Source organism: Chelonia mydas, chromosome 5, assembly GCF_015237465.2.
Source record: "Chelonia mydas isolate rCheMyd1 chromosome 5, rCheMyd1.pri.v2, whole genome shotgun sequence".
NCBI classification, from domain to species: domain Eukaryota; kingdom Metazoa; phylum Chordata; order Testudines; family Cheloniidae; genus Chelonia; species Chelonia mydas.
Window position 1 is genome coordinate 93697413 of NC_051245.2, and position 24036 is coordinate 93721448.

The window sequence follows — 24036 nt, forward strand, 5'->3', positions numbered from 1 at the left end:
AGTGAGCTGTAGCTCACAAAAGCTTATGCTCAAATCAATTTGTTAGTCTCTAAGGTGCCAGAAGTACTCCTTTTCTTTTTGCTTAATTAACCAGGCACTGTTTAAAAATCTATAGAAATGACGTACAGTGTGATCAAGTGAATGGAATAAATACCTGTAATAAAATCTCATACTTCAGGGCATACTATGATCACATGCCAGGGTTAGGAAGGAAAAAAGTGCTTTCTCAGTAACTATGCTCACAATCACACAACACACTAATACGCATGCTTAAAGTTAGGCAAGTACTCAAGTGTTTTGCTGGATTGGAGTCCATATGCACACGTGCATTCTTGATTTGTACACTGATGTCAGAAAAGTACAGCATTGTGCACACGTTGAAATGTGTCTTTGAAAATTTGAGCCAGTATGCTGAGGAGTTACTTCATTCACCACAGCTGGTCAAGGCCAGTTACCCTGACAATTTGTGCACTTAGGGGTATGCAGCAGTGGTCTTTCCTCTAATCAGGGTGAGAATATGAACTCGGTCTCTCTCTTTCAACCCATGGAGGGGGAACACATCCAGTGAGGGCATTTCTTTCCTTTACTCGAGGAACAATATTTGATACAATTCGTTTCTGTTATGTCTTCAGATATAAAATTTCAGTAACATCGTTTACAGTATTATATATTACTGGGGAAGATTTTAGAAGCCCACAGGTTTCCTAATTTTGTTATCCTTTGTATTTACATATACTAAATTCCATCCACCCACCCACCTGCCCCCAGGCCAACCTCAGAAATGGCCATCTCTCAAACCAACCAACCACCCAAACACCTGGCTCAAGCCCAGTTCATCCACCATAATAATAAATTTAAAAAAAAACCCACATTATTCTGGAGTAACCTCTACCATCAGCTTCTACTGTCCCTTCCCCCTCACACATAGTTAATCCTGTGTGTCCCTTATACAATTTTTCCCCCACACTCCACCTACCATAACTCCAATATATCCTTGGGACAAGTCTCTTTTTCCCTTGCCTTACCCATTTCTCACATTTCATCAGTCAAACCAGCCAGACTCAAACAAATTCATTTCTTTATCTCTCTGCATGGAGGCATCATGATTCTTCCTCTGAGGAAGGGGGAGGCTCCAGGACCTTCCCTTGTCCCTAAGCTATAATAAGAGAAATCTCCTGGAAATTGGAAGAACAAGCCCACTCCTGATCAGTGAGGAACTAAGAGTCTGACCTGCACCTTCCCTACAATGAAATAAAAGCTGGGCAGTAGGGGATAACCATATTCTAGCCCATCCAGAGAAGTCATTAGGGAGAGGTAGGCTGACAAACTCTTTTGTTTGGAAGAGTGGCCTGGTGAGCTGGCTGGAAACTCACTCAACGTCTTTCACCAAAAACACTGGGGAGTTTCCATTTCCTGCTATAGATGCAGAGATGCATTTCTTGGGTCACAGTAGATGCCAACAATGTTGTCCTTGCCTTTCCTTAATACTTAAAAAAACATTTTTACACATTCATATTAATAACACAGGTGATTATTTTTTCAGCGTCCCTTTAAAATATGAATAATTATTAATATTGGACCTTTGTGGGGAATAAACAGAAGAGAAGATGATGGCACATTTTTAACATGTAAGAGTGGCACATTATTTCTTGATATAGACAGATTCATGCATTTTTAATAAGTAATAATCATAATACCCATCTCTTGTATAGCATTTTTCATTAGTAGATCTCAAAGCGAAGGAGATCAATATCATTATCCCCATTTTACAGATAGGGAAACTGAGGCTTAGGGAGGTGAAGTGACTTGTCCCACACCAGGTCAATGGCAGAGCTGAGAATAGATACCAAATCTCCAGAGCCCTAGTCCAGTGCTTTAGCCCTTAGACCACACTGCCTCTTTTTGAATATAACTGATATGGTACACCAAAGTCACAAATTTAAGTTTTTATGCAGTCTCAAACCAGATTTCTTAATGAAGGATTTAAATATTTTAATATAGTCCTTTCATCGGAGTATCTCAAAGTGCTTTACAAACACTAAAAACCCAATCTTCACAACAGGCGTGTGAAGAGGGTAATTATTATCCCAATAACACAGACTGTGAAATTGAGTCATACAGAGTAGGTGACTTGCCCGAAGTCACACAGTAAGTTTGTGGGAGCGCTGGGAATAGAATACAGATCTCCTGAGTCCTTGTTCTGTATTTTAATCACAAGTCTTGCTTCTTAACTTTCTATGCGTATTTAAAGAGTTCTAGAGAGCAGTTCTGAAGTATCACTACAAAAGGCTTTCCTTCAGTAACTATATTTAACTACATCCATTTCAGAAGCATTTACCTGTCAACACAGCTAATGTTGTTAAGCAAACAAATTTCTACCTCTTGTTCAAAAAGATTCCTGTGTGCCACTTTCTACAAATTGTACTTGGGTTAACGGTGAGACTGTTTTACAAACCTCCGATCTTGGCATTAAAGGCGATTCCTACTGTGCAATGTGAGTTGTTTGCAATGGCTGCCACTTCTCCAGCACAACGAGTTCCATGCCTGTAGGCAGAACAGAGATTTTTTTAAAGCGAGTAACATTACCCACTAAAATGCAGATTGTCAATGTTTAAAGGTTTTGATCTTGCTCATCCTCAAATGAAAAAATATCTGGATGTCTGTGCGAGATATTACTACATGACCCCAGTCTGTAGTGCATATGTTATATATAAAATTATATTTCGTAAATAGAAAAGGATTAACAAACAAAGAGATGAGACTAGGAAACAAAAACAGTGATGGTCAACGACAAAGAATTATGTATAAAATTATAATCATAACCCCTAAGAAATGTCAAAGGGCATCTTTAATTTCTCAAGCAACTGATAAACTATATTTGTATGAGATAAGTATCGTCTTTACTCATGAGACCACAGTAATAAGCTAAATGCTGATTAACTCTAATGATAGATCAAGATATCAGAATTAGATACTTCTCACAAAGTCACTTCTTTATTAACCTGTTTATAACTCACCAAATTTGATCATAGTATCCCCCCCAAACTTAACGTTGAAGCTCTTTTTCTCTTTAGAAGCCTGGTTTTCAATTTCACTAAAACCAAACTACCTCAAATTTCATAACATATCTCATCCCAGGGTAGATTTTTTTCCCCCAAATCTGGAGTAAATCACACAAGGGTTTGCAGAGGTATGGGTTTTTTAAAAAAAGTTCCCTGTTTTTCATTTTCAGACTTCCCAAGCCGTATTTTTGACTCATCATATTCTTGAAACAATTTTTTTCCTCAACAATGCACGAATGCCTACACTATTTACACAAACTTAAAATAGTGAAACAGGTACCTGAAATTTGATTAAGATTGCTTTGAAATTTAACACAAATTTCTACTGTGCATGAACTCAGAAAAATTTCAAACTACATATACTGAATGGAGACAATGACATCTAGCTTAAAGCCTACATTAACGCATATACCCCAAATGACAACAAACATCCCCTTTATTGAATGTTTGCATTACACAAAACTTTTACCCACCACCCCACTAGGATGTTGATGCAGGCCCAGAAAAACCTATGCTTGACATCCTACAGAGACGTGCCTTGAGAAACTTTCAAGGGTCTGTGCTTCATTTCCGTGTCTCCTTTTATATTTCTAATGTACAGAAACAAGTTCCCAGGCTTTTAAATGGCACTTTAAAGAGATGCTTGGCTAAAAAAGTTTTGCACTTGTCCTTTGTGTTAATGTCAAGATGATGTAGTGCTGTAGAATGAAAGAACGAAGAAAATCTTGGTTATGATATTTTGCCAATCTACAAGACGGGTATGCTAACTAGAAATAAGAAAATGAGCTTTATTTGCTGTTGTTATTTTAGAAACAGGAATGTGGAAAAACCCATTCAAAGATTGTGTAAGCTCAACCGCGTTCAGGTAAAGGAAGGAAGCTGTCATATTTCAAACCAACCCCCTCCCAATTTATTATAGGCAGAGCCAGGGCCATCCCCACAGGGTGCGGAGCCTGGAGCGGAAGTGGCGGATTCCTCTCTTCTGGGATCGACCGTGCCTGCCAATAGCACCAGCCTGCGAGCCCCCCCGCAAAGCAGTTGCCCCGATTTGCCATACCCAAGGGATGGCTCTGGGCAGAACTGGCATCTTTGCCTAAAGTTAAAGTTGCTTAATACTGTCCATTATAAGTCCCAATTTTTGATTGCTTATGCTCTGCCAAATTTTAAATGCTTGGGTTGAAATTTTTCATGCTAGGTATCTGTGCCTGGCTGAGTTCTTTTTGAAAATTATCACTATATATTGTGTCTAAGATGGATATAACTCAGATTGCTAAGGAAAACTGACAAGCAAGAATCAATTTGCTCCTTTCCTCATTCTTTTTGTTGCTTTTCTATGTGGAGAAAGTCTGCCTGTCATTAATGACAAGCCAGAAACATGTCAAAACTTACTTGGGAAGACCTTAACTAAAGCTGGACTTACTGCCTTCTGGAGTCTTCTCACCTAACAGAGAGAACTTGCAATAAAGCTTCTTCATAAGAAAAGGGAAGGGGCATTCATCACTCTTACACATGCTGCATTTCTCCATGTGAACAGGAATTGGGCCTTGGGATTGGGAGCTTCTCCAGGTTTATACTGAATTTAAGGCAAGGCAAATTCAGAAAGCCTGGGTGTGCCAAAAGGAACGCAATACATATCAAAGAGAGGATAACAATGCTTTTTCTTTTGCATGACTCTTCTTACTCACACACAGCATTACTATTCTTACAGAGCTTGATCCTGCTTTCTTTGAATTCAGTGGCAAAACTTCCACTGACTTCAACAGTAGAGAGTTTAGGCCCACAGTATGCATCTATTATGATGACCTAGTAATCATCCAAATCTGATAATCATATACGTAACTAGCCCAAATTACAAGACTAAAGTAAAGAAGGTAGGCCAGAAGCAGCACTTTTAGAACTCAGGCACTAGTTGCAGAAGTCTTTCTATTTATAAGACAATCAAGCCCTCTCTTGTCTTGAAGCAGCATAATCCTAAAAGCTTAAAACTAAGTTTAAAATCAATGATTTTCTGGATTCTCATTGAAGTTTATCAGAACAGTTAGTGGGATCTTTTGTTTTTACTGAATAAGTACAGGTCACTGTAGCAGGGCAGTCACCCTGCTCCGGCCCTGAAAGGGTTAAAAGACAGCTCTCGGAGAGGACTGGGGCTGAGAGCCAATAAGAAGAGGCTGGGAGGCAGCCAATCAGGGCCAGGCTGGGCCCTATAAAAGGGCTGCTGGGCCAGAAGGCAAAGTGTCTCTCTCTAGCTTTGGAGAGAGATGGACCTAGCTGCCTGAAGGAGCAAGGGTACATGAAGCCGAGCAGTGCTGGGGAAGGGCAAAAGGAGCTAGGGAACTCCAGCCGGGCAACTCCCCAGGCTGAGGCCTTGGTAAAGGCCTAAGGAGGTACTAGGGCTGCAGAGGTGCAGCCCAGGGATAGGCAAAGGCAGCAGGTCCAACCCCCTTGCCAGTGATGAGTGGCCATTACAGACTGCAGTCTGCCCCAGAGAATGGGGACTAGATGATGACTGGCAGTAGCCACTGAGGCAAGATGGGCTTAGAAGGTTGGGGGTTCCCCTGGGAGGGGAGACCCAGAGTGTGGGGGTACTGCTGCTGGGCAGAACCCCAAGGTAAAGGGCACCGAGGTCCGGGAGGGACACGGGGGCCTGAGGCAGGCGAGACAGTGGCTAGCACAGGGCGCTACAAGGGCTGGAATTCAGCTAATTCCCTGACGACCAGCAGGAGGCACCGTGCCAGTGAGTGCTCGATCTGCTACAGTCACCTTTAAGAGTCTCAAGAAAATATTACATACTTTTCCCCATGGAAAGATTTTTGCTTAGCTTTATCAACATGTTGCTTTCACACAAATACTTCTGGTTCAGTGCTTGGGCTGAGGTTCAGTTAAGTTTTTATTTGTTTTCTGAACTGGTTCATTTAGCCCACTTAAAATTACCCTAATTAAAAGCAGATTTTATAACTCTGACTACAGGTGTGCTCCATGCTGGCAAATCCTTGTGAATCAGCAAAGATAAAAGGGATGAAGAATGATGCAGTATACATTATTGTTTCCGTATACATTACGACTTTCCTCCGCCTCTTCCCTCCTCCCATTCCAAAAGCATTGTTGAGTTTGAGATGTAACCAAGGTTAAAATGAAAATGCATTCTGTGAAACCAGGAGCCATCAGAGCAAGAAAGTCTTGCTGAATAATATACGAACATCTGTATTGTTTTCAGCCTGCCAACTGTCCTGCTTGACCTGCATATCTTTTCCTTTTGTTGCCTACAGTCATATTTCGCTTCACAAGGGTGATATCCCCTAAAAGATAAAAGCTAATGGCAGAAGCATGTCAAACTCTGAAAGATATGCTGACTATTGAGAACAATTCACACAATGGACCACTGTGTAGAGGTGCAGTCATACTCTAAAGAGGCCTTCTTTGATCAGAGAGATAGTTACCTCACTAGTTTGTGGTCAGACCCTATACAACTGATCTATATAAAATAGTGTAGAAAATTGCACACCACTGAACCAGAGAATTTGCCATGCCATCAAGATTAACATTAAGGTTGGAAAGGTTGATGTTTAGAAATGGTAACTAACAAAACTATAGTGATTTATTCAGCAGTCTGAGTGCAGAATCGAGTTGGGTGAATACTGTAAAAAGATATTCCCAACAATTTTGTTCCAGAAGAAAACCCCAACAGTAACCTTCTCGCATTTGCTTCTACAGTATCTGAACTACTTTTTATTTTTTTCCTCCATATGACTGAACTTTTGTACAAATGAATGCTGGCAGAAAGAGTCATATCTATGTTGTTATATGTTTGCATGAGTACTCACAACAACACACTGTGCGTGCAGGCATTTTGAAAGCTTTTAATGTGCTTGCAAGTAACCCAGTCAGAAAGCCCAAACAATAATATGTTAATTAGATGGCTAATCACCAGTGTGAATAGTGAAAGCAACAGGCATAATGAAAAGTTTGGGAACAGTTGCTACTGCAGGCTGAAATATGGTTACATAAACCATTTGGCTAATAACTCCAAATAACAAATAAATATTTCAAAATCAAAGCCTGTTAATGAATAATTAGAAATAAGAGAAAGAAAGGAAACTTGTCAATATAAACAGTTTGCTATTAAGAGTTCACCTAACCCTAGTGGTGATCAAAGTATAATCCAGTGCAAATATCTCAAAGGTCCTTGAGTTTTTGTATTTAATTCTTCTCAACTGTTCACATTCGACTGTCCTAGCTCTCATCCACTGTAAGGTGCACAGGAGAGCAAATAAAAGTAAAATGGAGCAGAAAAGCCCCCAAAGCAGCAGAAGACAGGGAATCAGCAAAGCCACCTAGCACACTCCTTCTGCCAAGAAGTTCACAGAAACTCTCCAAATACAAAGATGGTCTTGTGATGAAAGTATGAAACTGGGACTCAGGCAACTTGGATTCAATTCCCAGCTCTGCCAAAGTGTGCGAGCTTGGGCAAGTCTGTGCTTCAGTTTTCCATCTATAAAACCGGGGTAGTAATACTTTCCTTCCTCATGGGGGCGCTGGGAAGGTACATTTTTTAATGTCTGAGAGGCGCTCAGATACTAAGGTGATGGATTCCATAAAAGTACTTAGATAGACTAAATTAGATAAATAGAGCCCCGCCCAGAGATCCAGAGCTGCCAATCATGTGTAGCTAGCCAGTAAGGACAATCCCACCATGTTTCCTGTCAAAATTTTCTGTCTCTGCAGTGAGGCAGACATTTCGTAAACTCCGCTTCTCACACAGAACTGGACTCTGACTTTTCAGCCTTATAAAGCAATGAGTGTTCTTCAATTTGATTTTAATAGTCTCAGTTATTTTGGTCGATTCTTTCAGATTTTGAACAAATGTTGAGCTTTCTTTTTATGTTCTTCTCCAGCATAGAACAAGTTCTCCTTGATTAAAAAGAAAACGATGGACAATGGAAGGAGGCTGAAGCCAAAATCCCACCATTTCAGCCAATGCTACTTTAGAGACCAATAAGGGGGGAAATCTGTATTTTGACTGCTCTGCTTTTCCAGAAGAACCCAGTGATCTGTCAGACTCTTATGAGGCTGCTCAGGGAGTGCACCTAAGAGCCTCGCACAATAGCTCAAAGCTTCTATAGTTACAACTGAATTCTGGTAAGAATTTCCTGGGGAGTAGCTGAACCTACATCCAACATTTCAAGATTTTTGGTTTCTAATGAAAGCATCAGCAATGTGGCACCTAAAGTTGTATGTTGGATAACTCGTAAAGTACTTGAAAAGGAAAAAAGGGCAAGTCTTGCTACTCACTCTGCCCAAGTGGTGTCTGGGATGGATTTAGTACCTGCAGGAATCTACTTCCTCAGATAAAGAAAACATCTTCTTGTCTGTTGTTCCATAAGGTTAGCTCCATGTCAAATAAATAAATGAGGATACAGGAAAAACTGCATCGGATCTACTTATTCTTCGGATTTCAATAAAAGAGGAAAAGAAAAAAGGTGGCAGAGAATGCTTTCAAATATACAAGGGGAAAAAACCCCAAAGTAAAAAACAAAAATCCAGAAAATCTTATTTCATTTTATTCCTTTTCTGACTCCTTGTTCATTTGGGAAGATGAGCTGCTGGATTCAGACATTGGCGCTTGATTCAGGACACACTGTTTCCCCTTGATTATTTCCAGATAATGAGAATAAAAAAGTAAAGACGACTTTCTGAATTCAGAAAAACAGAGCAAGAGGAGCTTAGAAGCTTATCTGGTAAATATTTCCAGTTATGTAAAACAAAATAAATAGGTATTCCAAACATTCCAGTCCTGGGAGTTGCAATGAAAGTGTAACGGGAGTAAATGTAGCAGCTTAACCGCTTCCATGCAGTGTTACACATCCGATGATACAGTATGTGATTGGACATGCTGTACGGGATTTGAAATTGCAGGAAACAGCAAAGGGAGTTAATAGACAATACATTACATTTTACAAATATCAGAAGGACAAGTCAGCCCACATATAAATTGCTAAATGTTGTGATACAGTGGGGAAAGAGCAGCCTGTATCTGCACAGAGTATGAGACATCAAGGAGTATTACTAGGTATCTTGAAGAGATTCCCCCCACCCGCCAGATAACAACAATCCGGGGGATCAGAGAAGGAGAAGTATACCCAGCTTCTCAGACTGCTGGAATTAACGGCTTCACGTATTAGTTATATTATGAATAATACTGTGTGTGAGTCAACTTTTATTGACAAAGTGCAAATCAGCAGAGGAAAGCAAACAGAAAGAAACAAGTTAAAGTCACTACCATGTTCAGTAGGAACCAGCAACACAGTACAAGGATCCTTGCTGTATGGCCCACCAAGAGCTATTGTTATATACATGCAAGACTCCAAAGATAGAGAGAGGATGCATTTCAGGGAAATGGTCAAGAGCCAAAACTTGATGGGCATCCATTTTCTGGAGCCAAGCACTTGATCACTGTTAGTACTCTATCAGCACTCAGGGGACCAACACGTTTTGATAATATAGGGTAGTGCCATAATTGTGTCCTATAGACAAAGAGGAAAGAAGAAGCATCACTTTGTGACTAGAGGCCACGGCAGGTTTCAGAGCAGCAGCCGTGTTGGTCTGTATCCACAAAAGGAACAGGAGTGCTTATGGCACCTTAGAAACTAACAAATTTATTAGAGCATAAGCTTTCGTGAGCTACAGCTCACTTCATCGGATGCATAGAATGGAACATATAGTAAGAAGATGTATATATATACACATACAGAGAAGGTGGAAGTTGCCATACAAACTGTAAAAAAGCTAATTAATTAAGATGAGCTATTATCAGCAGGAGAAAACAACTTTTGTAGTGATAATCAAGATGGCCCATTTAGACAGTTGACAAGAAGGTGTGAGGATACTTAACATGGGGAAATAGATTCAGTATGTGTAATGCCACATGACAATGTGTAACGATAAGGCCATGACACTCTCTGAGTGGGAGAGACAATATATGCTTTTCTTCCAAGTAATTCACCTAAAGGTCAGTCTCCCAAATCAGAATGGTAGGGAGTTTTGCACTCACTTTTCCCAAGCATAGATGACAATGCAAGAAGAAAGGCAGTGGAGAATCTGGCCCTGATTTCCCAAGCAGTCTGGCTGAATAAGGCAACATAAGGCAACATAGCACCATAGTAATGAAGTCCACATCCATCAGCTTTCCACTGAATAGTATCCATTATGTGAGTCCAAAGAGAGAATTCATGCTTCCAAGGAAACTGCAAAACCATCCTGTGTATTTAGTAGCGTTCATACTTTTTGTCTATTGTTTACAAGAGTGGTTCCCAAACTTTTTCCGCCGCTTGTGCAGGGAAAGTCCCTGGCGGGCCGCGCCAGTTTGTTTACTTGCCGTGTCCGCAGGTTCGGCCAATCGCAGCTCCCAGTGGCCACAGTTCACTGCTCCAGGCCAATGGGAGCTGCTGGAAGCAGCGCGGGCTGGGGGACATACTGGCTGCCACTTCCAGCAGCCCCCACTGGCCTCGAGCAGTGAACCGCAGGCACTGGGAGCCGCGATCGGCCGAACCTGCAGACGCGGCAGGTAAACAAACCGGCCCGGCCCGCCAGGGGCTTTCCCTGCACAAGCGGTGGAACAAGTCTGGGAACCACTGGTTTACAACAATGGGTTTGCAAACGAGAAGCCTGATTATTTCTGTTTACGGCAAATTATAGTTAAACAATTTTTTCTTAGTAGGGGCCAATCCTGCTCCAATCTATGTCATTGGGAATTTTGTCAAAGTTGGATGTTTGCTTTTGAAAATCCCACTATCTGCAATGCCCATCTGCATTTTTAGATGACTAAATGCATTTAAAAATCTTACCCTTCTTGTCTCTTCTTCAGTGCAATTAACTGAGCAGTTATAATTTAAAAACACGGTTAATGCTAAACATATATAAGTGTTTTCTCATGTTTTATTCTAAGGGAAAAATATAAGAGGAACAAGTACTTCTGGAGTAATATATATATATATACACACACACTATCAAGAATATGCCATAAGTTAACTAAAACTTTAGTCCCAATTATATGTATTGTGATAAAGTTCTTCCTCTACCTTGGCGGGTCCTGCACTTATTGGCAGATTTTGCTCGCATCAGAGATTCTCAGTAGCTCTCAGTTGACCACTTTCATGGCTCAAATCTGCTGTTCACTCAGATAACCTCATCACTGGCCAGCATGGGAAAAAAAGAGTAAGAACAATCCCCGCAGTTTCTGCTGATCCACCATGTAGGTCGGGGAACAGCTCAGAGATCTTCCCCTCTGGTGGAACCTCCTGTGTTGGGTCAGGAGTTGGGAGGTTTGGGGGGAAACCGGGCCCACACTCTACCCCGGGTTCCAGCCCAGGGCCCTTTGGACTGCAGCTGTCTAGAGTGCCTTCTGGAACAGCTGCGCGACAGCTACAACTCCCTGGGCTACTTCCCCATGGCCTCCTCCCAACACCTTCTTTGTCTTCACCACAGGACCTTCCTCCTGATGTCTGTTAACTCTTGTACTCCTCAGTCCTCCAGCTACAAGTCCTCTCACTCCCAGCTCCTTACATGCACCTCACTAACTGGAGTGACAGTCTTTTTAAACCAGGTGTCCTGATTAGCCTTAATTAATTCTAGCAGCTTCCCAACTGGCTGCAGGTGTCCTAATTAGCCTGCCTGCCTTAATTAGTTCTAGAAAGTTCCTGAGTGTTATGGAATAGTCCCTGTTATCTTACCCAGGGAAAAGGGACCTGCTTAACCTGGAACTAATGTATCTACCTTCGACCACTATCTTGTAGCCATCTGGCCTGATGTGTATATATTTAAAATTCTTGCCAACTGACACCTTGTACACCACATTTTAGCCCAATGTGAGTTTTTTAAATCAAAGGCTGTATGCCTTTTCTGAAAAAAAAATAACAATGGTAGAAGAGAGGGAACAAATTAATAAAAAAAGTTGTGAAGTCTGACAGATGACCTCTCTTTTGTTATTATTACTTTTTATATGAATTAGATTGTAAGCTCCTTTATGGCAGGAAATGTATTATTGATTCTTAGCTCACTTACACTAGTGCAAAACAGGAGTAACTACAACAAACTCAATGGAGATAAACTGGTGTCCCAGTAAGATCAGACTCAAACCCAATTCACAATGCCATGCACATCTATAATGTGTGGCAAATTGCCGGCACTACTATGATGGGTCTCGCGCTTTCTCTTCTTGGGTGGGGGTTCAGGGCACTGTTTCTTGCCCCTGAATTGGGATATTAACTGCCCCACTAGTGTCCTAGAGGAGGGGCATGGAGAGGGAGGGACCCAGGCCCGCCCTCAACTCCGGGTCCCAACCCAGGGGCCCTAGGGATAGCAGTAAACTACTAGAACTAGTGGTTCCTTCCCCTGGGCTACTTCCCCCTCCTGCCCTTCAGCTTGTGAGCCTTCCTGCCCTCCCTCTGCACAAACTAGGTGTCCCTTTACCTCGGGTCTTGGTTTTCTTAGCCCACCGCAGCACTCCTCCAAACTCTCCTCTGCTTCCCTCCAAACTGCTCTCTGCTCCAACACCAATCCACTCTGCCTCAACTCCTCCACTTGTCTGATTGAAGCAGGGGTTTTTTATCATGTGACTGGCTTCAGGTGCTTTAATTAATTTATAGAAAACTTTCGTCCCTCTTCAGGGAATAAGGCTCCCTTCTAACACTCTCCTGCTGCCCTCTGGCCATGCTGTATCACAAATGCTACACACAAATATTTGATAATAGTAATTCTTCCCTGACATCCACCTGTTCCAGAGAAATAGTAGAAGCAGGGAGTGTGGCTTGAACAACTGGAGGCTGGGACTCCATGAGAATCTGTGGTCTCAACTTCTTGGCTCCCCAGCCATACAAGAGGAGGCTATCCCCAACCAGTCAGAGAGACTTTGGATAGAATGAGGGTCACGGAATATTGAGGATGAGCTTTAAACAGCATTAAGAAATCCTATCATTTTTGCTTATGGCTTCTTATAAATATGGCTCTTAGCCACCCTTTTCATGGGTAGCCCAGTGAAGCCATGGCAGATCGACAGTGTAAGAGAAATCCTTGTGTTGCTACATTTCTCCCTTCCCCCATTTAAATCTACAGGAACAAGGGAGTTTTGCTTCATTCCATGACACACAGCAGAGGCCCAAATTCTAACCCTCTGAATGGGGTTTAAACTGGAAAATGCTGACATTAGCTACTCTGTTAAACAACATAATGAGGGAAGGAGACAGAACAAGATTAGTGCAAAATTTACACAACAAAGATCATTGTGATGATTGTGTAAAAGCAGCCAATCTAAGTAATTGCTCACTCTTGAATCTTTATAGCTCAAGACAAGAATGGAATTAGTTGTCTCCAGTTTGCAATAAAAAGCACAGACCATTAATATAACCCTTGAAATTAGTTCCGGCTACATTTTGATGTCCTGGCATTTAATGGTTATGAAATAACACCTCTACTGATGCTCAAACTCCTGGGTAGATAAAGAAAGCTACAAGTTCCACCTGAACCAATCATGAACAAGCTCAATGTAGTCTAGGTTTGATTCACAGCAGCACCATTTTGTTTGACACAAAGATATAAATGCTGTGAGCAACAGACAGAAGCAACCATCAATGTATAAATATATACAATAAATACAAATGAAAATGTTTTCCCATGTTTTCTTATAAGGGAAAAATACAGGAAGAACAAGAACTTCTGGAGTAATATATATATTTATTCATTTATTACTCAGATATCTCTGGTTGAAATCCACTCTGCATACATAAACCCCAAGTAATCAAGCTCTGTGAGGGTAGAACAGTAGGGGAGGTAAAATCCACCCCCAAACTAGGGGCAAGATGCATCATTGCTGCTATTTAACAATAATACCCACGGCCTCTCTGCACAATTATATTAGGTGCTGGGGCCAATGTGTCCACATAAACATAGATCTGTGGTCCTGTCCCAGGCTTAGCCCCCACTGTGGCATTCTGTGTTGGGCTATGGAAAGCTGGTGCACTTTTTACATGATGCTCTGCACCACAGTAAAATTCATCCCACCTGCATTTCAATATATAATTCAGTATCAATGCAAAACTATGACAAGTGTATTAACCCAAGTTCATGTCTCCAAGGAAAGAGAAGAAGGGAGCTTTCTGGAGTGTAATAGGCTACTTCCAGGAGCAAATCTAGATGTTGATGAGAATCTTCAGAGTCCTGTTTCAGGCTCAGCCATTTAGAGACTGATCACAGCACATTAAAAATGAATTAATCTGCCACCAAATAATGCCTATTTGGATATAAGTTCTCAGAGCTCAAGGTTATGTCTTGGAACATTCTATAGCAGCATCACTTTACAGTAGCATTGCTTGTGGGAAGTCAGGGTTGGTTGCTTCCCTCCAGTTTCAACTGCAGCTACTTATAGTTTTAAACAGGATACATGCCCTTTGGGAATTAATAAAACAGGTTTGACATGATGCACTAAAGGAAAAGTTACACTTTCACACCAGTGCAACTCAGTCTATTGAAGTCAGCTGCATTTGACTCTGGGCCACACATGTAAAGTGATCAACTTTTGGAGCAACTTTGGATAATGGATTTGGTGTCCACAGCCCCTGCTATTCATTCCTTTGTCTATACAGCAGCACTTCACAAGAATCCTGTAACATCTGAGCTGCTGGTCCTTCTAGTGCTACCAGGGAAATTTGAAAGGATCTCAGTTGTCTGAAAGAGCAAATGCGCACAAGACAAATGCTGAATACATCTGCAGAGGAAAACAGGCTCTGAAAAAGTTCTCAGTCTCCTTCAGCAGCCACTGTCCTGTTCCTCAAAGTCTGCATTAATGCAGTACTCAAGCATTAACCTGTGAAATGACCCTTCCTTGCTCCTGAGAAATGCTGGCTGGTTGTTGACAGGCCACAATTTACCAGATGATAATCTTCTCAGCAGCTTTCCCAATTCTTCTCTTTTCCACATTTCCTGTCTACCCCTAAGTGCCTTTCACACTCAGTGTCCATGCAAACATGTTCCATATTACACAGAGGCTATCAGATTGTCATTTCCATCGTCAATGTGCCAGACAGCATTCCATTAAAAAAAAGAAAAGGCGTTATACCCTGGGAAGGGGAGATGGAAAGGTACACCTCTATCTCAACAGGAAACATCAGCAGAGGGATAGACATGGAGCATGGTGTTTTGATGTGTTTTTAAATGTGCTACCTAATTGATATCAGCCTCTTAAGCCTGGTCTACTCACAACATTCCACTGGTTTAAATGAACTAATGGTGTGAAGTTAAACCTATGTATTAGTTTAACCAGCACAACTTTGTGCGTGGACACGCATATATTTTAAACAAAGCTTGTACCAGTACTGTATAAACTTTTAAAAAATGATTTAAGTGTGTCCACACATAAATGCATCAGATGCATCCGATGAAGTGAGCTGTAGCTCATGAAAGCTTATGCTCAAATAAATTTGTTAGTCTCTAAGGTGCCACAAGCACTCCTTTTCTTTTCACACACAAAGTTGCACTGGATTAATTAAAAAGGTTGACCATCACACCCTTTGGTAAACAAAGCAACTATTCTGTATAGACAAGCCCTTACACCAACTCTACCCAGATACCCATCTGGGGAATAAGCATAGTGTAGATTTTTGCTAACTCTTCTGGAGATTACAACTGAGCTTAGCTTGGTACCTATTTTAGACCTTCAGTTCGCAAAAGAAGTCACTGTCACTGCAACTACATCTGCTTTACACAAGTGGCCACAATTAACTATTAAGGTATGTTTTATGGAAACTTTACACTATATACAGATGTAGCTGCTTACATACAATGCAATACATTGGAGAATTAAGACCATCACATTTAAACAATGGTGTTGCACCATTGTGAAAGGAGAATGTAATGCTATGGATGACCAAGAAACACAGGAAATTACAAAATACTGTAGATTTTGGCAGAACTTATACCAATACCTAAAGTTAAGGTTTCCTGATACTTTCTATTGTAAGTTCCTGTTTTCAGTTGCTTTTAACTTTGCCAAACTTTAACCACTCACACTGAAATGTCCATATTTGTTCTCTGCCTCAGGCAGAATTTTATTTTTAAAGTTTCAGCACAAAAATAGTTCAGTGTTTCTTAGAACAAGATTAGGGGGAAATGGTAGTTTTTCCAATACAAAATTTTTCCAATCATTTTCTGACAAACTTCTGTGCTTCAATGCTTCGGAGCAGGAAATTGGAAATTTGGCAGGGTAAAAGTCCTTGGGCCAGGAGGTGCCTTTTGCTGTCATCATGAAAATCTGCCCAGATTTGGCTAAATTTTATGTCTCTGAAAAGTGTAATTTGCACATGCCCTGTAGAACTTCTTAGAGAACTGTTATTGAAATTTCCAAACCTTCTATCTGTAATGAACATGCTCCAGCCCACCAGAGCTCATTAGATGTCAACTACACTGACCCACCTACAGAATAGGCACTGGCTACAACTTTGGATATAGGGAACATGGCAGCAGTAGCATCAGCAGCTGCCCTGCTAGCCTAGGAAAAGGAGTGTTTGGTTAAGAGCCAGGAGTCTGCTTTTCCACTGACTTGTTAATAATTCTATTCATTTCACAGCCCTTATTACTTAACATTTATTTCATTAGGGTAACAGGTAGAAAATTATAATTCCTCCCATTTTACACATGGGGTAACTGAGAGCTTGCACAAGTTACTTCTAGCAAAGTTGAGAATAAAACTCATTTCTCCAAGTTGACAACCAAAGGCTCATCTAGTTAGCAACACTGACATTCAGAAATAATGTGTCAATTTTATGTGCTTGTCTCTGCTGCCTATAAACACTAGACCACTTTCCTCTCCAGAGCCAGGAATAGAACTGCTGATTCCCACTTGCCAACATTCCTCTGAAGCCTAGAAAGTAGCATGTAAGCCAATGACAGAGTATGTGTTGTGTCCCCCTCTAGTGGCCAGCCCACATAGCTGAGAACAGCTACTGCTATCAGTTACTCCTTTATTTCGAGTAAAGAGGCGTGAAGAGGGCGGTGCTGTGGATGTAAAGGCCCTGCATTCCAAGCTTGCTGATGACCCATAATGGAGCCAATACAGTTCCATATGATGGATGTCTTTCTTTTTGTCATGTTTATCTTTATAGCTAGCAGCATGAATAGTGATGTTTCTGGAGGTCACCAAGCTGCCATGGTGATAAGTACTCTATCTTCAAAAATAACACGTTTCTCTGAAGCTTGTGTACCTACAGTTGTTACATTTAACCCCTAAGATTCTGATGGTTTTAAGAAGTTAGCAAATAAAGAAAATTTCTGCGTTTTTTTCCAGTTTGTTTCCTTCATGCATTTGACTGCACTCTGTCTAGAGAGTTTCACTCTTCCTTCCATCAGGACTTGTCTGCAAGGGAAATTGATCAGAATAGCTATTCCAGAATAGCTCCCCAGTGGACTCTCCATTCTGGAATAGTGTCCTCATGGGGAGGAATAACTATTGCAGAATAGTTTATTCCACAATAGCTATTCTGGTTAATTTCCCCATAAAGACAAGCTCTAAGGCCCCAGTCCTTCACACATCTATGCACACAAAGTATCCAAGTGAAGTCAATAGGACTGCTCACATGTGTCAGTAAGTGTTTACATGATCATGGCTACAGTCCATTTCTCCTTTTCCTAAAGTTATATTAAAGGAATTAAACAAACAAGGACATACTATTTAAAGATGATCTATCTCAGACACTAGACTTTTTAAGATTAGTTACTTACTAAAAAGTTCACAGTGTCTCTTTAATAAAAGAAATGAATGTGGGAAGAAAAGAGACTATAATCTGAGTGTGCAGAAAGAGCCATGATGGAATTCCCATGCTCCAGAGACAGCCCAAATCTTGCTGTGTAATACTTTCTGTGATCCCCAAGCCTCACTTCGAATTTTATAGTCCCATGTCATCTTAATTTTATGGTGCTGGCTCCTCCCCATTGTAAATAAATTTCCATTGACATTCTAACTTCCTCTCCTCCTGTCCCACTTCCCACTCTAGTGCATTACATTATATCATCAATCGCTATTGATTGTGATTCAGACTTCTCATCCAGACTGACAGAGAAACTATGCAGCCAATAGAACAGGAGTACTTGTGGCACCTTAGAGACTAACAACTTTATTTGAGCATAAGCTTTCGTGGGCTACAGCCCACTTCATCTTGGGAGACAGACCAAGCCCGCAACCTGAAGCAAATATTCTCCAGCAACCACACACCACACAACAAAAACACTAACCCAGGAACCTATCCTTGCAACAAAGCCCAATGCCAACTCTGTCCACATATTTATTCAAGTGATACCATCATAGGACCTAATCACATAAGCCACGCCATCAGAGGCTCGTTCACCTGCACATCTACCAATGTGATATATGCCATCATGTGCCAGCAATGCCCCTCTGCCATGTACATTGGCCAAACTGGACAGTCTCTATGCAAAAGAATAAATGGACACATATCTGACATCAGGAATCATAACATTCAAAAACCGGTAGGAGAACACTTCATTCTCTCTGGTCACTCAGGAACAGACTTAAAGGTGGCAATTTTGCAACAGAAAAGCTTCAAAAACAGACTCCAGCGAGAAACTGCTGAGCTTGAATTAATATGCAAACTATATACCATTAACTTGGGTTTAAATAGAGACTGGGAGTGGCTGGGTCATTCCACATATTGAATCTATTTCCCCATGTTAAGTATCCTCACACCTTCTTGTCAACTGTCTAAATGGGCCATCTTGATTATCACTACAAAAGTTGTTTTCTCCTGCTGATAATAGCTCATCTTAATTAATTAGCTGTTTACAGTTGGTATGGCTACTTCCACCTTTTCATGTTCTCTGTGTGTGTATATATATATATATCTTCTTACTATATGTTCCATTCTATGCATCCAATGAAGTGGGCTGTAGCCCACGAAAGCTTATGCTCTAATAAATTTGTTAGTCTCTAAGGTGCCACAAGTACTCCTGTTCTTTTTGCAGATACAGACTAACACGGCGGCTACTCTGAAACCTGTCATTATGCAGCCAGTGACATCTCAAGTGCCAGAGCAAGCAATTCCCCTTCTTCCAAAACCTCCACACTAGAGCCTTATCATTTCTGTATAGCAGGGAAAAAAACAAAACACATAAAAATAACTCATCGAATGGGTAGAACTGGTTGTACTAAAAACACAAAGACAAAAATATAAAATCAAGCATGACAGAAAAAGCTCCTAAAAATTACAGGAAGGCAAGCCGGAATTCTCATTCCCAATCATCCTCAGGCAGCAAAGGACACCCATTCGTTGCTAGAGAAAAGGTTAGGAAAAAGCTTTTGGAAAGGGGAGATTTTGCCTTTAAAGGGGCACCTCCCCCCTCTTTTCTCTATGTTCTTCTGTGGGGCAAATGACTGAAATATACAAGAACGCTGCTCTGAGGAAGCATGGAGAAGTGAGGCAAAGCAGAGGAATAGCATAGTGATGTGTTGGCGGGTCACGTGGCTAACAGCCTGCTATTTTATCCATGTTGCAGAGCTCATTTGGATATGTGGTGATTATTTCAATCCCAGAACAACAGTTAAGAAAGGAATAGGGTATTTTAAAACCGTGGTGTCCTGGCCAAATTCCAGCTTAGGCAATTACATTCTGCCTACTCTAATTCCCACTGCAATTTCAACTGGCTGTGGTATTGTGTTCTGTCCTAAATTCGATGTGATGCTGCTGTGCACTATTAAACAGACAGTTTTCTCTCTAGAGCTGGTTGCATTTCAAGTTAGGTGAATCCCTGTCAAAACAGAGCCAAACCCTACCCTTATTTGTGTTGATGCAATAAGGCATCAATCCTGCACAACTACATTTTCTAAGGGAGTTTTAACATGGACTTCAGAGGGTGCTGGATTAAGTCTCTGCTAGAAAAAGGGGGTTGGGGAGCATCTTCCCCAAACTGAACTAGTACGGCAGCATAACTCTCAAAAGATCTCTAAACTGGGTAACCCACATGGCCTGAATGAGGCACAGTGTGCTGGATTGTACATGGCCAGGCACCCTATGCTTATGCTGTTATGTGCAGTACATGGTAAGTGGGGTAGTAAACTTAGGTTAAAGAAGCAATGAGGTGTATCCCTCAAACAAAACCATTTGTTTCCCTTGACAACCTGTCCTGTGCTTTTTAATATCAAACCTGCTGCTAGCAACTTTCCCAGCCTGCCACAATTCCAAAGAGTTGGGCAAGTACATAACTCTTAGTTTGTATTTCAGTTTAAGTTTGTTCAACCACATTTTATCACTTGGGAGAGAAAGGGATCCCTTAAAGAACTGCCCTTAATGTATCTTACAAAAACATTTCATGGCTAATGAAACTCTTTGTCATTAGTTTAGAGTTATGCAGCTCCACTTTTGGTTAACAGCTTATAGTTTACCTGCGAGTTTCAGTCACCAGCTTTTGACTGTTACTGTGTGGGTGTTCTATCCAACTTGTAGTTAAAGGTTGTTTTAATGGTATTTTAAGAGGAAATCAATAGTATATCCAGATATGTGTGCTTTAGCTGCACAACACAAATAGAAGATTCAGTGGGCCAGATTTTCCACTCTATTAGACCAGTACACCTAAACTCAAGTCAATGGAATTGCACAGGCACAAAACAGGTGCAATAGAATGAAGAATCATAATCACTCTCTTTAGCGTCCTCTAAGCTAAGGTCTGCTATAGGGAGAAATCCCAAAAAAATGCATTTTCTTACTTAAGTTCCTACCCAGCTGTCCTGTTAAACCGGGACTATCACACTGCTACATAAAACAAATATAGTCTTATTGCAGATGTGGTCTGCCCCAACTTAAATGAATAACTGTAAACTACAGTTAAGTTTTGGGATGGAAAACCCATTCTTTCCAGAAAAAAAAAATCCCTCTTCCTTAAATAAGAGGTCTTTACCACAACCCCCACAAACCCAGGTCAATACAAGGGTTCATCTTCCCTCTAATATATTGTTGCACCATGGACCAGCTGGGACTTAGAATGTGAAGGGATGATCTGACTCATCATCATCAATAATTTATACATAAGAAAGAGAAGTAATGGCATAGAACTTCACAATAGTATTGTATCTGTGAGTCCACTTTTTGGGTAGCTTAAATAATTAGAACTACGGAGACAGCTTTTATTATACTTTCTCGGGTAAATACAGGAAAAGTGAATCATGAGAATATGTTTTAACATAGTCTGAAAGGAAAGGCTGCTGCTCCTCACGCATCTATTATTCAAGTGAGTTATACTGCTCAGTAACCAAAACCAAGGCATTGAAAGGAACCCCCCCCCCCCCCCGCGCAAACAAATGGAACTTTGTTTTCTTTTCTCTCTCTTTTATTTTTCCTCCTCTGGAAATCTGTTAACCTCAGTGACTTTTCAAACCAATGTATTCCTTTTGATTTTAGAAACATAACCATTCAAGCCAACTCTGAACTTTGGAGAGGATTATGTAGTGTAGCAAACAGACCCTTTAGACATAGGTTCAAAACCTGTTTTAGAACAGAAGTCAAATTTCTCTATTGGCCATATACTAGCAAATCCACCACACAGTCTGATGTGATGATTAATAGTCATGCTTTGTGTTTCTACGGGATGTTCCTTCAAAGGATCTCAAAACATTCTACAAACATTAATTAAGCCCCTCAACCCTCCTGTAAGGCAGACAAAGATTATGTAAGGATTACCACTGAAATGCAGCCATCTAATGAATAGACACAACAGCTGGGTAATGGTGCACAGCAACTCCACATAATTGTTTAGGATAGGCAGTGAGGAAGAATACTTTTGAAATGAAATTGCAAGGGGAAACTAGTTAAACATAACGTGATTATCCAAGCTGGACTTTAGACAACGTTTAGGTCCTTTACTCTTGCAAACAGTACAATGGATCTTTAATTATAACAGAAGGTCAGATCATTGATTTAATATCTCATCCGAAAGATGACATGATCTCCAGAGTCATGGTGTCTCTTACCACTCTGATGGGGAACTAGATCAGTATTAACTCTGAGGCTAGCTGCTAAATCACCAATACTGCTCCTTGTAAAATATACATGTTCTATGGAGAGCTACCCATATACTGCCTGAAACTGAACATCTGCTAAAAATCACAGCACAAAATGAGTATACCAGCTATAGGCCTGGTACACATAAGAGAGGCCCAAGACTAGATAGTAGCAGTGTTGCAAATCAGGATTGGGCTGCAGTGGAAAAGCTTTCATAGCACTTACCTGCCTGTTAACAGGTTTGCCAATATTTTTTGGGTCCCTCACTTTCATAAACAAGAAATCCAGACATAAATTTACAGGACAACAACAACAAAATCTGCAGTTTCCTAATAGTACCTCACAGCCATCAACTAAACTTGCAGAGAAACGGCATGAGATTCTGAGTACCTAAACTCACATTGACTTCAGCGGAACTGATGAAACTCTGCCCCACTGTAGGTTTGATCTCCATGTGTCTACTAGTACACATACCGTCAATTAGTTTTCCTTTCTAAATTGTTATGTTTTCCTAAAGGGGACAAGTTTGGTGTTACCAAAGCCCCATTTTGTCTTGCACTGAGAAGGGCATTTTCTTAGGACTGATTTTTGGAGCGAGCAATCAAAAAAATTCAAACTCTCTGTGTTAGATTGCATTAGGTTCTTCAGTGTTCCATATTTGAATAATGACATGATAAAGTCAATAGACCCTTTTACTCCACTGAAATCACTTTACAGTCCATTCAGGATGCATTAGAATCTGTTCTGCCTGTCAGATATCTAATATTCATTCTGATTAAATGACTTAAAACATAGATTCTGTTGTCCACTACAAAACAGCATCCATAAACTGGCAGAAAATGAATTGCCTTTTGGCATTTTATTGGGAAAATGTGTTAATTTGACAAAGGAAGAAAAATGGCAATGATTTGGAATGGGTATATTGGTCTTCTGCTGGAAAAAACATTCTCATTATTTTGGACCAAGTAAAAACAAAAAAAACTCACTGTGACGTATTAACTCTCTCCCCACCTTTGCAACTACATATAAAATGGTGTAGATATTATGAGCAGTAGATATTAGAAACCCAAAGAAATATTTTTTACCTTTTATGATTTAGGCCAGCAAAGATTCCCAACTTCAAGCATTTTTGTATCATGATTCTTACAGTCTATATGCGAACACATTCTTGTACAAAATACAAATTCATTCATTTAAAAAAGTATATACATAGGGTTATTAAAATAAAATGTGTTAATTTAATTAAATATGAAGCCGCAAAATTTGGAACTGTATTCCAACAGAGCAACTATATGTCTCCTAATCAGAAATTATAGGCCTGATTTTCTTCTTTCTCATATGGAGCAGATCAGAAGTCCTTCATTTTAAAGAGATAGGTTACTAAGCTCTGAAATATCAAAGGAAAATCTCAGCCTGAAACAGAGAAATGCCTTTTTTTGTGTGTGGTCCAAAATGAAAACTTGTTTTAATGGTGCTAATGTTTGTTTTCGTTTCTTCAATTTCTAAGTTTACCCAATGGTGTGGGGCTGTAACCCAGTAAGTCTGTTTGCATTCTATCCAGTGAGTTCTGATGGCTAAGTGACACAGTTCTTTTAAAATGATGTTTACAGGTGACAGCTAAATAAAAGACATAGAATTAAGCAGCAGCACTCAGCATTAAATCAAAACAAGATGACTTGCATAGCAAGAATGACTTCATCCACAGCTGACTGGTGTCTTTAGCTGTGCAAAAGAGAAGTTCTAGTATAGGCCCATACCATTTACAAGCTTCACAATTCTCTGCCAAGTTGTAGAAACCAAAGTAAACTTCTGGCAGGACTCCTACATACCACAGTAGTTAAAGACACTATCGTCCTACTCTAGTTTTGACTAAAAGCTTCAAGAGATTGATTTAAGGTTCCCCCCCCCCATTCTCTACACTTGAG

The 24036-nt window shown here is 40.5% G+C and overlaps 1 protein-coding gene across 3 annotated transcripts in view; it reads right to left on the reverse strand.

Annotated features, from left to right (window-relative positions):
- PCSK5 (proprotein convertase subtilisin/kexin type 5) overlaps positions 1–24036 on the reverse strand; it is a 298169-nt gene that overhangs the window by 171402 nt on the left and 102731 nt on the right. For all 3 annotated transcript variants that reach the window (XM_037901828.2, XM_007065550.4, XM_043547161.1), the window contains exon 6: positions 2456–2544. In XM_037901828.2, the coding sequence (XP_037757756.1) occupies positions 2456–2544 (89 nt within the window). The remainder of the gene's footprint in view (positions 1–2455; positions 2545–24036) is intronic.